This window comes from Entelurus aequoreus, linkage group LG07 (assembly GCF_033978785.1).
Source record: "Entelurus aequoreus isolate RoL-2023_Sb linkage group LG07, RoL_Eaeq_v1.1, whole genome shotgun sequence".
In the NCBI taxonomy this organism is placed as follows: domain Eukaryota; kingdom Metazoa; phylum Chordata; class Actinopteri; order Syngnathiformes; family Syngnathidae; genus Entelurus; species Entelurus aequoreus.
This window is the reverse complement of record NC_084737.1, coordinates 32,033,676-32,051,440: the sequence shown is the minus strand read 5'-3', so window position 1 is coordinate 32,051,440 and position 17,765 is coordinate 32,033,676. Positions and strand designations below refer to the sequence as shown.

At 41.1% G+C, this 17,765-nt stretch overlaps 1 protein-coding gene across 2 annotated transcripts in view; it reads right to left on the bottom strand.

Annotated features, from left to right (window-relative positions):
- The window catches only part of LOC133653034 (SAM pointed domain-containing Ets transcription factor-like), a 48,862-nt gene that overhangs the window by 11,389 nt on the left and 19,708 nt on the right, over window positions 1–17,765 (bottom strand). For both annotated transcript variants that reach the window (XM_062052031.1, XM_062052033.1), the window contains 3 exons: window positions 12,267–12,464; window positions 12,127–12,168; window positions 11,911–12,033 (listed from right to left, as the gene is read on the bottom strand). In XM_062052031.1, coding sequence (XP_061908015.1) covers window positions 11,911–12,033; window positions 12,127–12,168; window positions 12,267–12,464 — 363 coding nt within the window. The remainder of the gene's footprint in view (window positions 1–11,910; window positions 12,034–12,126; window positions 12,169–12,266; window positions 12,465–17,765) is intronic.

The window sequence follows — 17,765 nt, the reverse complement described above, 5'->3', positions numbered from 1 at the left end:
CCCTCAGGTTGCTGGCACAGCCACTCTCCCAACTGCGCCACTGCACCAACTGTCCCATGATGTGGGACAGTTGGTGCAAAATATGGGAATGATGATGGGAATAACACAAGAACTAAAATCATCTGGGAGATGAGATATTAAAGGCATGAACGCAATATATATATATATATATATATATATATATATATATATATATATATATATATATATATATATATATATATATATATATATATATATATATATATATATATATACACACATATAAACTGCTTATAAAATAAAGGGAACACTAAAATAACACATACTACATCTGAATGAATGAATTAAAGATCCTTATTAAATACTTAGTTTTTTACATAGTTAAATGGGCTGACAACAAAATCACACAAAAATTATCAATGTAAATCGGAATTTGGAGTCACACTCAAAATTGAGGTGAAAAAACACACTACAGGCTGTGTATTCCATTTGCACAACCGCATGTTGAATTGATTGTCAATCAGTGTCGCTTCTTGAGTGGACAGTTTGATTTCACAGAAGTGTGATTGATTTGGAGTTATATTGTGTTATTTAAATGTTCCTTTTATATTTTGAGCAGTTTATATTAACGTCGCATAGCTCCTCTAGCATTTTCCAGCCTGGAGCCTAACCAGTCAGAGCCAGTCCTGCAGCAGCCAGCTGCAGTCTCCAACATTGAGCCCAGCCAACCTCTGCCTGCAACAGAAAGGAAGATGGAAGGAAGGAAAGCCCAGATCCTGTGGCCCAAGTCCAACCAGAAGAGAGAATGGGAGACCGTTGACTCAGACTTGGTCCTCCTTCTAGAACAACAGAAGGGTCCTGTTGAAAGAAAACTGGACAACATGGGAGCCACCATCTACAGCTATGGTGCCGAAACATTTGGGGTAAAGAGCAAGGCTCAAAGGCAGCAAAAAGGCCCTCCCTCCTCGAACCAACCAAAGTCCAGAAGGCAGCGTGAAATTGACAGCTTGGTGAAAGAAAGAAGACAATTGAGGAAGCAATGGAGAAAGGCAACCGAAATAGAAAGAGGGGGAATTGAAGTTCTGCAGGCTGAAATAAAGCAACGGCTGACAAAGCTGCGAAAAGCAGAGCACCTCAGACGACAACGCAAGAGGAAAGAACGGACAAGAACCCTCTTCTATAGCAATCCCTACAGTTTTGTCAAAGGTCTTTTTGAGCAAGAGAAGAGTGGGAGCCTCAAAGTGCCCATAAAAGACCTGGAGGAGCACCTGAGGAAGACCTACACCGACGGCCAGAGGCATGAGCCAGTAACTGTCCCGCCCGACATGCCACCAATTCATGCACCTGAACACCAAATGGACATAAGATCTCCCACATGGAGCGAGGTGGAGAAGACCGTGAAGCAGGCAAGATCAGCATCATCACCCGGGCCCAATGGTATCCCGTATAGGCTTTATAAGAACACCCCCAGAGTCTTAAGATACCTTTGGAAGCTGATGAAGGTAGCATGGCAGAAGGGAGTGATACCGAAAGTTTGGCGAAGAGCAGGAGGCATCCTGATCCCCAAAGAGAAGGACTCGTCATCCATTGGCCAGTTTCGCCAGATCAGCTTGCTGAATGTAGAGGGGAAGATTTTCTTCAGTGTCCTTGCCCAGAGACTCTCTACGTTCCTGCAAATAAACAGCTTTATTGATACATCGGTGCAGAAAGCTGGGATCCAGGGTTTCTCAGGATGCTTGGAACATGCCAATATGATCTGGCACCAGAAACAAACTGCAAAAAAAGAACAGAGAGACCTACATGTGGTATTCTTAGACCTTGCCAACGCCTTTGGGTCAGTCCCTCATAAGATCTTGTGGACGGCCTTCAATTTCTTTGGTGTACCTAACCAAGTCACTGAACTGGTCAAGAGTTACTTTCAGGATCTCCAGTTCTGCGTAACAGTTGAGGGCAACACCACCTCCTGGCAGCATCTGGAAATTGGCATTATGGCGGGCTGCACAGTTTCCCCTCTGGCATTCGTCATGGCAATGGAGTTGGTCATACGGGCATCCCAGTGGGTAGTGGGAGGTGAGAGGACCAAGAGTGGCCTACGTCTTCCGCCAATTAGAGCCTTTATGGATGACATGACCGTCATTACAACAACAAAACCATGCACCAGACGCTTGCTGCAGAAACTTCAGGAAAACATTCAATGGGCACGGATGGACTTCAAGCCAAGCAAGTCACGCAGCATCTCCATCATAAAAGGCCAACTAACAGGTGAGCGGTTCCACATCAGCGAGGAACCAATTCCAACACTCCTAGAGAAGCCCATCAAGAGCCTCGGAAGATGGTATAATGCAGATCTCAGAGACACCCAGCAACTTGAACAACTGCGGCAGGACACGGCTAACGGCCTCAGGCAGATTAATAGCACTGCACTACCAGGGAAACTGAAGCTCTGGTGCCTCCAGTTTGGGTTGCTACCCAGACTCCGGTGGCCGTTAACTATGTATGAGGTCTCAATAAGCCATGCTACTCGCTTGGAAAGGCTAGTGAACTCGCATGTAAGGAAGTGGCTCGGACTTCCAAAGTGCTTCAGCAGCGTTGGACTCTACAGCGACGGAGCCCTGTCGCTGCCAATTTCTAGCCTGGTCGAAGAGTTCAAATGGGCCAAGGTGAGGCTGGAGATGTCCCTCACTGACTCCCGGGACCCTGTAGTGAGAGCCGCCGCTCCTTGCCTCGTTACAGGGCGGAAGTGGACCCCAGTCACAGCTGTGCTACAGGCCAAATCAGCTTTGCTCCATCGTGACGTAGTGGGCCACGTCCAACAAGGCAGAGGAGGCTTTGGCCTTGGAACCGTAACTCCTCTCTGGCAAAAGGCATCTGCAACCGAACGTCGAACTATGGTTGTAGAGGAAGTGCGTCGTCAGGAGGAAACAGCCAGACGTTCCAAAGCCGCAACACAAGCCAAACAGGGCCGCTGGACAAGGTGGGAGGGTGTTGAAAGGAAAAAACTCACGTGGAGCGAACTTTGGGGCATGGAATCCAACAGGCTGAGTTTCATTGTTCGAGCAACATATGATGCGCTACCATCTCCCATAAACCTGCAACAATGGTTTGGAAAGGACCCATCCTGTCCCCTGTGTACAACCCCAGCAACACTCAAGCACATAATGGTTGGCTGTAGAACCAGCCTCACTCAAGGCAGATATACGTGGAGACATAACCAGGTCCTCAGATGTCTAGCTGACAAACTTGAGTGCAGGAGGATATCCATCAACGCCCAACCCATCAACAACCAGGATGTGTGCCGACACCTACCATCGTTTGTTCGGGAGGGGGAAAAGCTGAAGACAAGACCTTCAAATCCTGATCTAAGCCCATTGAATGCAGCCAGGGACTGGCAGATGCGAGTCGACTTAGATCAGAGGCTAATTTTCCCCCCGGCGATCGCAACGACCACCCTGCGTCCAGACCTCGTCCTATGGTCTGAAACCTGCCATATTGTCTATATCATTGAACTGACAGTTCCGTGGGAGGATGCCATCGAAGAAGCGTATGAACGCAAGAAGCTGCGGTACTCCAACCTTGCAGCTGAGGCAGAGGACAGAGGCTGGAGGGTAAGGGTGCGCCCAGTGGAGGTGGGCTGTAGGGGCTTTGTAGCTAGCACAACAGCAAAGCTCCTTAGGGAGGTTGGAGTCAGAGGGCAGGCTCACAGACAGGCCATTAAAGAGCTGGCCAACACAGCAGAGAGGACGAGCCATTGGTTGTGGTTGAGGAGGAGTGACACCAGCTGGGCTGCTAAGGCTAACACCTAATGGGACGCACACACCCAGGGATTTGATCACCCTGGGGTGGGCCCTTCCTCAGCAGAGGGTGTCTTGTGGTAAGCCGGGCCGAAACACCCCGTGACGCTGGGGCACACAACTGAAGATGTGTCCCAATGGTGGAAAAGCCTCCCAGCAGTGTCACCTAGCCTCACTTAGGTATGCGGTCAGGTGCAAGCCTGGCTCAGGGAGGAGGACGCCCCTGCCATGCAGAGTCCCCAGGGATTGTACCAACTAGTCCTTTCAACAAATTATAACACACTACTATCAAAGTCGAATGACAGCTTGAGAAATTAATTTCTTGATGATATAAAGAAGTCCAAAGATGAAATGAAGATTCTCAGAGAGGACAACACAGCAGTGGGACAGGAGTTAAAAGTTCTGCAATAGAAGGATGCCGCATTGTGCCAACAGTTGAATGCCAAGCAACAAGATAAAACCAATCTGGAGAATATCAAAGAGGTGATGGTTCAGTACACAAGAGAATTATGTCATCATTTTAGGGCTGTACATCACTACCAGATCCTGCGCCGGAGGTTGGGTCTTGGGCGCAGTTGGGTGTTCCAACAGGACAATGACCCCAAACACATGTCAAAAGTGGTAAAGGAATGGCTAAATCAGGCTAGAATTAAGGTTTTAGAATGGCCTTCCCAAATGAAAAAAAAAATTGAGCTGTTTGGCCACAATACCGCAATATGTTTGGAGGAGAAAAGGTGAGGCCTTTAATCTCAGGAACACCATGCCTACCATCAAACATGATGGTGGTAGTATTATGCCCTTGGCCTGTTTTGCTGCCAATGGAACTAGTGCTTTAAATGGGACAATGAAAAAGGAAGATTACCTCCAAATTCTTCAGGACAACCTAAAATCATCAGCCCGGAGGTTGGGTCTTGGGCGCAGTTGGGTGTTCCAACAGGACAATGACCCCAAACACATGTCAAAAGTGGTAAAGGAATGGCTAAATCAGGCTAGAATTAAGGTTTTAGATGGCCTTACCAAAGTCCTGACTTAAACATGTGGACAATGCTGAAGAAACAAGTCTATGTCAGAAAACCAACACATTTAACTGAACTGCACCAATTTTATCAAGAGGAGTGGTCAAAAATTCAACCAGAAGCTTGCCAGAAGCTCGTGGATGGCTACCAAAAGTGCCTTATTGCAGTGAAACTTGCCAAGGGACATGTAACCAAATATTAACATTGCTGTATGTATACTTTTGACCCAGCAGACTTGGTCACATTTTCAGTAGACCCATAATAAATTAAAAAAAGAACCAAACTTCATGAATGTTTTTTTGTGACCAACAAGTATGTGCTCCAATCACTCTATCACAAAAAAAAAAAGAGTTGTTGAAAGTATTGGAAACTCAAGACAGCCATTATGTTCTTTACAAGTGTATGTAAACTTTTGATCACGACTGTCTGTAATGAAAACTTACATTACAAAAGAAAGCAGATAAATGGAGGGTTAGTAAGAGAAGCAAACTATATTAGCCTTGTGGAATGTTATAGTAACAATAGGTTAAGCTTTATCAGTGTGCCGTATTTTACCCAGTTTCCCCTAGGCGAACAATGTTAATATATGTTGATCAAACGTGATGATATGCATGAGAGTATGTACGCATATGTGCTTGTATACGTACAGAATGTGTATATGTATATATGTTTGTACAGTGGATGTGCGTGTATGTACCGTAAGTGTGTATGTACAGTATGTAATGTATTTGTGTCATCACTGAGAAGCTTGACAACAAGAAATACAAAATTGCAGTGCTGAAACAGGGAAAGAAGCTAAACGGTACAAATGTGTAACCGAATGAGCACCTGACAAAACGCAGTGCTGACTTTGCCAAGAAAGCATGCGTCTTGAAGAAGCAGGGGAAAAATCAGGGAACTCGGAGCGCCAACTGCAAAATCTAAATACAACTGTACGGCGGTCCAGAAGCAAGAGTATTTGTTGTTTGGTGGGTTGAGGTGTTGGGTGGGATGCAACCGCATGACAACTGCAGCGCAAATATTGCTTCCTTGTGGTTGAAAACTATAACAGTAATAACTTCCTTACACTTTCTGCAATCATCCCAATATTGTTGATGGTGGGTGGGAGTATTGGTTGAGATGCAACTGCATTACTGCAGTGGTGGAAAATGGTAACAGTCATGCATTACTTCTACATGCACCGATCTTCCTGAAATGTTTGATGGTGGGTTGGGGTGTTGGGTGAGACGCAACTGCATGACAACTGCTGCGCAAATATCGGCCACTTTTTACACATGCGCCGATCTTCTTAAAAATTTTGACAGTGGGTGGGATGCAACTGCATCACCGCTGTGTTGACAACACCGCCTTACACATACTGCGATCTAACTGACATTTTTGGTGGTGGGTCAGGGCATTGAGAGGGACTGTGCTCTGGGAGACGCTGAAGGCATACATTAGGGGGAGATAATCTCTTGTACAAGTTATAAGAAAAGACTCAGAAAGAATAAATAGACTAATCTGACAACACATATCCTCACAAGAAAACTCTTACACTGTTTATCAAAACCCAGACGTTTACAAGGAAAGGCTCTTTCTACAGGTTTAACTGGATGTTCTTACGTCAATTCGCGCCACTGAACAAATGCTCCGCTCAAAATCCCAGTTCTTTGAACATGGCGATGAGGCCAGCAAAGTTTTAGCGCATCCGTTACACCTAATAACAGCATCCTATCAGGTTACACAGATTCAAACTGATTCAGGCGTAACCCCTGATGGCCTTGAGATAAATAATATGAACCCTTAAACTGGATGACTTTTTGAACAATTTGGACATCCCCTCTGTTCATCAATCCGCTCCGACGGAATTGGACCAGTCACTGCTGCGGAACTGAATCTTGCAGCATTATCACTACAAAGCGGTAAGTCTCTGGGACCAGATGTTTACCCTTCCGAATGTTTTAAAAGATTATGGGATAAGCTTGTCCCTATATTATTGGATATGTACAATAAATCATTTAAATCTGTCTGCCTCCTACAAACGCTGAACTAAGTGTGAAGTGAATTATATTTTGAAGTGAAGTGAATTATATATATATAGCGCTTTTCTCTAGTGACTCAAAGCGCTTTTACATAGTGAAACCCAATATCTAAGTTACATTTAAACCAGTGTGGGTGGCACTGGGAGCAGGTGGGTAAAGTGTCTAGCCCAAGGACACAACGGCAGTGACTAGGATGGCGGAAGTGGGGATCGAACCTGGAACCCTCAAGATGCTGGCACGGCCACTCTACCAACCGAGCTATACCGCCCCAGTGTCAATTTCTCTCCTCTTGAAAAAAGACAAAGATCTCTCTTTGTGCCTTTTGTATTGCCCTAATATTACCTAAACTGCTTGCTTTACGTCTGGACACTATTCTCCCTTCTATTGTTAATGCAGATCAAACCAGGTTCATTCGAAATAGGCACTCCTTTTCTAATCTTTGCCATCTTTTCAATATATTTTAGAGTGTGCCTGCTTCCAACACCCAAGAGACAGTGATATATCTGGATGTGGAAAAGACTTCTGACAGAGTGGAGTGGAATTATTAATTTTACGTCCTGGAGAGATTCGGCTTTGGTAACAGTTGTATTTCGTGGGTTAAGCTTCTTTATTCATCCCCCGAGGCCTCGGTCAGGACAAATAATATTCAATCCCAATAATTTGCCTCTAGCGTTCTACACGGCAGGGTTGTCCTCTCAGTCCATTGCTTTTTTCTTTTGCCAATGAGCCTCTGTCAATAGCGCTTCGCGCTAATCTGCTTATTACGGGTATATGTAGGCCCAATGTGAAGGTGAAAGTCTCACTGTACGAAGATGAAATCCTTCAGTATGTCTCGGACATCTCCGTATCAGTCCCGGCTGCCACGAGCACCCTTCAAGCATTTGGACAAGTGTCTGGTTACAAATTGAACTTGGGTAAAAGTTAAATATTCTCTATAAATTCTGCTACAAAGCAGTATCCCCTGCGCAATTTTCCCTTTAGAATTGCCTTGCAAAATATTTGCATACTTAATTGTTCAGGTTACACGAATACTTTGCTGCACCGTTGTTCAAAATCCAGGAAGACTGAGTGCTGTTCTTCACTAAATGTATGTAGAGTGGCCCGTGTCTACGCTATTAAAATGTATGTACTTCCGGGATGTTCCAATGCATACCAATTTTTTCCCTCAATCCTTCTTTCGTAAATTATATAGTTCGATTTTCGGCTTCGTTTGGAAAAAGAATACTCACGGATTAAGTAAACAGTATTTACAAAGGCCCAAGTCATCGGGAGGATTAGCACTTCCAAACTTTAGATTTTATTACTCGGCCACCAACATTAGAATTCTTAAAGGCCTACTGAAACCCACTACTACCGACCACGCAGTCTGATAGTTTATATATCAATGATGAAATCTTAACATTGCAACACATGCCAATACGGCCGGGTTAACTTATAAAGTGCAATTTTAAATTTCCCGCCACACTTCCGGTTGAAAACGTCTAGATATGATGACGTATGCGCGTGACGTAAACGGTTGATAGAAGTATTGGTACCCCATTGAATACAATACAAAAAAGCTCTGTTTTCATTTCAAAATTCCACAGTATTCTGGACATCTGTGTTGGTGAATCTTTTGCAATTTGTTTAATGAACAATGGAGACTGCAAAGAAGAAAGTTGTAGGTGGGATCGGTGTGTTAGCGGCGGACTACAGCAACACAGCCAGAAGGACAGAGATGGATAGCAAACGCGTTAGCCGCCGAACTCACCTTAACTTCCTCCGTCTCGCCGACCGCATCTATGATCGGGTGAAGTCCTTCATCGCACCGTCGATCGCTGGAACGCAGGGGAGCACGGGTGTTGATGAGCAGATGAGGGCTGGCTGGCGTAGGTGGATAGCTAATGTTTTTAGCGTAGCTCTGTGAGGTCCGGTTGCTAAGTTAGCTTCAATGGTGTCATTAGCAACAGCATTGTTAACCTTCGCCAGGCTGGAAAGCATTAACCGTGTATTTACATGTCCACGGTATAATAGTATTGTTGATCTTCTGTCTATCCTTCCAGTCAGGGATTTATTTATTTTGTTTCTATATGCAGTTAAGCACGATGCTATCACGTTAGCTCCGTAGCTAAAGTGTTTCGTCGATGTATTGTCATGGAGATAAAAGTCACTGTGAATGTCCATTTCGCGTTCTCGACTCTCACTTTCAAGAGGATATAGTATCCGAGGTGGTTAAAAATACAAATCTGTGATCCACAATAGAAAAAGGAGAGAGTGTGGAATCCAATGAGCCAGCTTGTACCTAAGTTACGGTCAGAGTGAAAAAAGATATGTCTTGCACTGCATTCTAGTCTTTCACTCTAACGTTCCTCATCCACAAATCTTTCATCCTCGCTCAAATTAATGGGGTAATCGTCGCTTTCTCGGTCCGAATCGCTCTAGCTGCATTGAAAACAATAGGAAAATGTGAGGAGCCTGTCAACTGACTACGTCACGCTACTTCCGGTAGGGGCAAGGCTTTTTTTATCAGATACCAAAAGTTGCGATCTTTATCGTCGTTGTTCTCTACTAAATCCTTTCAGCAAAAATATGGCAATATCGCGAAATGATCAAGTATGACACATAGAATGGATCTGCTATCCCCGTTTAAATAAAAAAAAATTCATTTCAGTAGGCCTTTAAGTATTGGCTGCAATATAAAGCATTTGATCCTCCCCGCTGTGGTGGGTTATAGAGGCAACTAACTAAACCAGTATCTCTTAGGGCTCTGGTTCACTCTCCCATTTACTCATCTACTTTCTCTTTCACAAAAAATCAAATCGTAAAAGCTTCATTCAGAATTTGGGTTCAGTTTAAGCAATATTTTGGTTTACAGACTATTTCTAGTCTCACACCAATCACTGCTAATTATGTTTTCCCTCCCTCTCTTATCGTTAGTGCCTTTTTAAGGTGGTCAAGTCTGGGGATCAACAACATTAAACATTTGTACATTGACACAACTTTTGCCTCTTTTCACTCCCCAAGAAAAATTTCTTTAGGTATCTACAGATTGGCAGTTTTGTTCGCAATACTTTCCCTTAGTTCCCGGACTTACCGACTGACACAGTTTAGATGTATTTTTGACAACCACTGCCGACTTTGAAATGTTCAATTACACGCACCTTTAACCATATTTGTCTTTTGCGACCTGAGTCTCTGACTTTAATTTAGTCACATCGGGAGGGGGATTTAGGTGTTAGTCTGTCTGAGGATAGCTGGACAGAGATATTAAGTAGAGTTCATAAGTCTTCCATTTGTGCCAGACACAGCCCAATGCAAGCTAATACATTGTACATATTATACCAAGGTCTGATTAGCGAAGATATATGATGGCATATCTGTGTTACGTGATCGGTGTCAACAGGCTCCAACTAATTTAATACATATGTTTTGGCTATGCCCTTCCCTGAACAGCTATTGGACAAACATGTTTAAAATGTTGTCCGTGGTCAATAACAAAAGGTTTTAACCATATTCTCTATGTCAGGTATGTCAAACATCCAGCCCACAAAATGAGTTCGGTAAGTGTAAAATTAAGCTGCATTTTTAAATTAAAGAAACTGCTGTTCTAAATTGTGTCCACTGGATGTCGCAATAGCAATTCTGTTAGGCGAGCAAATAGTTTATACTGGGGCAAGCAGATATACCAAGCAAGAGGTAGCAAGTATACTAAGCAACATAAAACAAACAGGAGTAAAGCAAACAATTGGTAACCCCACCTAAATGCTGCATGAGACATTGATATAGTTCTGTGAAAATGATTGTCTTCTGTGCAAATGTAAAGAAAGTGAACAGTGTGTGATTTATTCCAATACTGTCAGTTTTTTAAGTTTGTATTTTTGGTTTGTTGAAATTGTTTACACATTGCACAGCTTTTATTTTTCAATAAATACACAGTAATGCCTCAAAGGTAGGGAGTAACCCAAACCTATTGAATAGTTTCTACCTCAGTTTGTCTATGAATGTTCTCATTCATCCAGGTTGTTGTAATCTCAGGGCATTCAATCGATCGCAACTGGACTGTTAAGTTTGTCTTAGAAGACGTTTCGCCTCTCATCCGAGTAGGCTTCATCAGATCATGCTCATAGACGTAGATTGGTCAGATCTAGTCTAGCAGCTGGTGCCAAAACCCCAAAATGTACAAGAAAGAAAAATCTTGATATGACATTTTAAACTGTATTGAAAAATTACAAATACATAATATTATTCATTGCCTTTTATGTGAATCATTACTTCCTTAACTATTTATTTATGAAAATTGTATTTATTGTTTGTTTATGTATTTAATATTCATTTACTTAATCATTTATTTATTTTGTCACTGTTGTGTTGCAGATAGAGCACAAACAAATGTTAGACTTTGCTATGAAACAAAAAGGAGTAGGTGTAACTTAGCTCTGCTTCTTCCTACTCCTTTTCGAACATGCTGCAATGAGAAACGTTAAAAATGTTATGTATCATATTGTAATTGCATGCATGTTCGAAATAAACTAACACCATAACCACAACCTTTTCCATTCTATGTTTTTTTAATACAATGTTTTGTTTTGTTTTTTAAAGTATGTTGAGCTGTTTGTTTTGGTTGGGGTACAAATTAAATTGATTTCACTTCATGTCAATGGGCTGACTTGAGATACAAGTGTTTTGATTTAAGAGCTTTGTCACAGACCCAATTAAGCTTGTAAGTTGAGGTACTCCTGTATATTAAAAACAAAACTTAATGTGGCTACTTATTTTATTCATGTCTATCAGTAGTACTTGAAAACCCAGGAAATAAAGTGCTGAAAACCAGGACTTCTGCAGGAAACCCACCTCACAGCAAGAGGACCAATATATGCCGACTAAACTAATGGAATCACGAAAGGTTTTAAAATCTCAGTATAAAAAAGTATATTGAAAAACAGTCATGCCATAGCAAATTATTTGGTTTTAGAATACTGGGATTTGAGCTATAAATAACAATTACTTTATGAAAAAAAACACCAATTAAACGTAATCCTTAATGACTCAGCAAGTAAGATGTTTCCAAAGATGTGTTTCAGACCCTGGAGCAGGTTATTTGTAATACAGTATTTTCCTTACCTTTCTCTTTGTTGAGCCAGCGGATACAGCGGCTGTAGTTATGTGGCTTGAGGAGCAGGTCTCGGAGGAACTGCCACAAGTGGATGGGCTGACTATGGTAGTTGCACCACGAGTTGTCATTTGCTATTAAAACAAAAACAGATAGACCTTTAAGAGCCACATTCTTGGGTTTGTCTCTTTAGGGAATCACATTTTTTAAAAGTGCATTGCATTTACCAAACTCTGCTTCTGGTGGACACTGCTCCTTCATTGCTGCAGCTAAAAACATACACCAAAAAAAAGATTCCATTAATTATGGCAAACATCTTTCTTTGCACCATGTCTGTGGTTCGTTACCTAGCTCTCACATTTCTTACCTGATCTCCAGATGTCAAGATGAGCATAGAGCATGTCTCCATACTGTGAGGAGCGTTGTCTGAAGTCGGCCTCTGTCAGAGAGCACAGCTCCCTCCCGTTCAGCTCATTGAAGAGCAGGCTGATCTGTGGCAGTTTGTACAGGTGCTCGGTCCACAGCAGCCACTTGTAAACGTGCATGCAGCTCCAGTCTAGAGGGTCTGCAGTGATCAAGTTGGACAAGAGTTCTGAAATGTTAATGCTAATTCCTTCTGTCCTTGAGCTGAAAGAAAATGTACTATCATAACGCTGGGAAATGTATTGCAATATGTGTAGTGGCAATAAGGGGTGTCATCCACACCAGACTCTGTCATCCATGTCTTTATAGACCTTGCTTTATGCACTGGTGCACAGTCATGTTGGAAGAGGAAGGGGCCCGCTCCAAACTCCGCTCCGAGAGTGAAACTGTGCAACCTTGTGGACAGCCTTCCCAGAAGAGTTGAAGCTGTAATAGCTGCAAAAGGTGGACCGACATCATATTGAACCCTATGGGTTCAGAATAGGATGGCACTTCAAGTTCATACAGTATGTGAGTCAAGGTAGGTGGCCAAATACTTTTGGCAATATAGTGTATGTATTAAGTGTACTTAATTTAACAATATTGTCTAAAACACCACATTTGTCAATATAAACAAGTAAATTATAGTTGCATATTACTTACAGATACTAAGCTCTCAAAGGCAGAAGCGGACTAGAAAGTATCCAGTAACAAATGAGTCCGCATCATTCAACTCACTACGTCAGGAGCTTAACTTAATGAATTATTGGGACCACTGGGGGTGGCAAAAAAAACATTACCATTCCACTTCAACTTAAAGACAACATAAGTCCATTCAGGATGGTTGATAAAAATGTGTTAGTGTTTTTCATGCAAACCATTGTTCGCTGACTCATTTCACTTAAACAAACCCTTTCTAACATTTCAAACCACAAAATAACAAAAGTATGTATGATTCGTGCTGATATTGTATCGTATCAATATCGGCATCGGCCAATACTAAAGGTTCCAATATCTGTATCGTATTGGAAGTGAAATTTGTATAGGGACAGCCCTTGTAGTAATCCCCAGATACCACAATAATATGCCTCAAGAGTCTCACATTTGATTTAAATTTTTATTAAGGATCCCCATTAGCTGGTTGCCACAACAACCCAGTAGTCTTCAAGTAAAAGCATATAATTATAACTACACAATAGAGAAACAAATAAAAATCATCAACAAGCAAACAATTTACAGTCTCAGAATATTAATTACCATATAAATATAACTACACAATACAAAACCAAACAAAACTGGACACATGGTCTGTGTGATCTCATAAATGTGAAATTAAATAATTTCACAACAGAAAGCCCGAATACAGCTGATATGGGCTCCAGCACCCCCCGCGACCCCGAAAGGGACAAGCGGTATAAAATGGATAGATGGATGGACAACAGAAAGTCTACAAAAGTGGGGACGGACAGAGAGTACACATTCACTTGCACTATTACTACAAAAGTTTAGAATTGTTATCAGTTCGAAAATTGAAACTGAAGGATTTAATATTTTGGACGATTGCTGAGACTGTTTAGTCAACATCTATCCATCCATCCATACATCCATCCATTTTCTACTGCTTGTCCCTTTCGGGGTAATTGTGGTTAAAAATTCCAAAGAAATTGTCTAACACAGTCATTCTCAAACAGTGGTACGCAGGCTTTATCTAGTGGTACACCAAAGAATTACTCGATTAAAGTACAGTGTTTTTATTTTTTGTAAATTCAAACACAGTGTTACTGTTCAAACTGTGTGTAATGTAACAGTGGCCAAAAATATCAAATATACTTGTTAAATAGTAACTTAGGCCTATTATGCAACTGTATTTTATTGTTTGTCATTATGGTGGGGTTTTTTTTTTTCTTAGGAGGTAATTGGTGAAATAAGTTTGAGAACCACAAGTGTAATACAGTTTTAGCATCGTGACACAATTTTTTTCACGCTTAGCTACTCTGTGACTGGGTTCTTTTTTATGGTACAAATCTAGTGAAAACAGGTGTTTTTTTGTATTTTGTTCATTGTTATTATTATGTAGTTGCACACACACACAAAAACAACATTGCCAAGACAATCCATGGTCACACAACGCTGTATAAACACACCAAATTAAATTTTCATGCGCACTAAATGCCTTTTCTTCTCGTCGCCTTCAAAATCATATGGAATAAGAATTTGAGTTATGTCATGTGCAATACAATGTTACAGTAAATGTATACTTCACCAGATAAGTATTATCAAGCTCATTATAGCTGATGCGAAACCACTAGTAGTTTGCTCGACTTTTGACAAGGACAAGAAAGTTTGATCACATGCCGCCTATGCTCCCCGGTAATTCGGATGCGAATTCAAGGTTTTATTACTTACGTATAAAAATACCAAAGCTACAAGCTACAAAAGAAGAGAGAAGGAGAAGAGAAAGAGAGAAATGGACTCCATGCAACTCCATTCATACAATGATCCATGCAACTCCATGGACAGGGGACAAAAACATACTGGAAAAATCCATGATGATTGGTTGGTTTACTATGATGACTCACGATTGGTTAAGATTAGGGCAAAACATTACGGACAGGCCAATCAGAGGCAAGATAGGGCGGGTCATCGAACCAGTAAGGGAAATCACAACAGACATCCCAAATGACAACAAGGGAGTCGGAGAAGAGAAGAGGAAAATTCAAGCGGGCGATTAAAAAAGAAAAAAAAAAAAACAGTGAAAGATGGCACAGGGATTCTCTTCCTTAAATGTTTCTTTTAGCATTGTAGACAACGTTCAGGAAACCCACAATGTGTCTACTTGGCCACATTTGGACAGATGTATTCGTTTGGATAAAACAATGTCCAAAACTTTCATGTTAGTTGTTTACCTTCTAAGCCCAAATCAAAACTGCTCTCAAAGATGTAGAACACATTTAAAAACACACATTAAGGTGAGTTGAGTTCAAAGTTTTACTGCACATTACTATTATCAACTGTTCCCAAACAACACACAAGTCATTGTTTTTATGTCAAGCTATAAATATATGCTGTTTTTATTTACTGTAGGCAGAGAAAATGAATAACATTATAGGGTTGGGCCAAAGAAAAGGCACACTAAAATAAATAAATACAGTAGGGTGTGGGGACCCCCAGAGGGAGTTGTAGGGTGTCCCCTGCTAAATGACAGTTAATAGTAATGAACCTTATTGAGGCCATTTGGTTCCATATGTACACTCTGTTACATTAAAATTATTACCTATGTAAGATCTTAAAATGTAGAAGTTGGGGAGGAATTTAATTTTGTTTGACTATGTTCAGTTTTATTGATTTCCGTTCATGTAAAGACGGAGTTTGTGAAGGAGAAGTGTACTTTTTTTTTTTTAAATGTTGCCTATCGTTCACAATCATTATGAAAGACATAATGACAGATGTATTTTTTTAATGCATTCTAAATAGAGATGTCCGATAAAGGCTTTTTTGACGATATCCGGTATTCCGATATTGTCCAACTCTTAATTACCGATTCCGATATCAACCGATACCGATATATACAGTCGTGGAATTAACACATTATTATGCTTAATTTTGTTGTGATGCCCCGCTGGATGCATTAAACAATGTAACAAGGTTTTCCAAAATAAATCAACTCAAGTTATGGAAAAAAATGCCAACACGGCACTGCCATATTTATTATTGAAGTCACAAAGTGCATTATTTTTTTTTAACATGCCTCAAAACACAGCTTGGAATTTGGGACATGCTCTACCTGAGAGAGCATGAGGAGATTGAGGTGGGTGGGGTTGGGGGGGGGGGGCAGCGGGCGGTGTATATTGTAGCGTCCCGGAAGAGTTAGTGCTGCAAGGGGTTCTGGATATTTGTTCTGTTGTGTTTATGTTGTGTTACGGTGCGGATGTTCTCCCGAAATGTGTTTGTCATTCTTGTTTGGTGTGGTTTCACAGTGTGGCGCATATTTGTAACAGTGTTAAAGTTGTTTATACGGCCAGCCTCAGTGTGACCTGTATGGCTGTTGACCAAGCATGCCTTGCATTCACTTGTATGTGTGATAAGCCGTAGGTATTATGTGATTGGGCCGGCACGCAAAGGCAGTGCCTTTAAGGTTTATTGGCGCCCTGTACTTCTCCCTACGTCCGTGTACACAGCGGCGTTTTAAAAAGTCATAAATTTTACTTTTTAAAAACCGATACAGATAATTTCCGATTTTACATTTTAAAGCATTTATCGGCCGATAATATCGGCAGCCCGATACTATCGGACATCTCTAATTCTAAATATTGAATAAATACGATCAAAAGTCCGCTTACAATGGAGCTGCTCTATTCTGTCTATAAAGCCCTTAAAAAACTTCCAAACACCTCCATTAAGGTTGTATATGCATGATGTAAGTATATATGTAATGTAGTAATGGGTACATGTATAATAGGATGTAATATTTACATATTTTGATCATTTTAAGCATACACAGCACAATAATTTCAAAAACGCATCATGACGTATGTTTGTTTTTTTTTCAAACAACATAACTGATTATTACTCACTGCAGACTTCATGAGAGCCAACAAATATAATAAATCACTGACTGTACAAGGTCTGCTGTCATTAACGATGCCAACTGATAGAATATTGTTATATTCCCGTTTAGATGAAGAATGACTCATAATTCTCGCAAAGAAAAAGGGGGTGGAGCTAAGCGTCTTTTTGTGTCGTCCTCGCCATTATTGGGTCTAAATTGGCTGTCAAAGTGTACCAACTTTTTGGAATTTGCCTGAGCCTTCTTCTGTCCAGGTGAGATGCTTGATTTATAATCTACAATAAACTTCCAAGGAGCAGGGAAGCAATGAAACAGCTGACCATTTGAAGATGTAAACATAGCAGCATAAACAGGTGATCACATCGCCGCTATAAATAGTTTGCCTGCGTTAGTGCTTATAATAACAATATCACTAGTACTTAGTTAATATTCAAGTCACAAAATGTAAATGGAGTTTTGTTGGTGCTCTTTGGATGGTTATTTAAATGGTTTTATGGGCGGAATAGAGGATCTCTCATTGGCTCCGCTGTAAGATTACTTTTATTTACAAGTTAGAATGAGTTTCTTTTTTTTTTTTAATCCATCCGTTGTCATGTCTTTCATAATGATTGTGAACGATAGGCAAAACTCCAAAAAAAGTGCTGTTCACTTTTAATGTCTCTTTTGTGAGACAAATATTTTTGTTCCTTTGGTCTCCATTAGAGCATATATTATGGTGTTTATTTATCATTATTACTGTTTCACTGCCTATTTAGTTTTTTGTTTGCTGTGTTTCTCCCTCATTTTGTACATGGTACGCAATTTAAAAGAAATGTTAAAAAGCCAGACAGAGGGCATGTTTCTAGCTAGTGTTTAATATAAAAAATTATCAAACTGGGCTTTTTTTCTCTTGTTTGG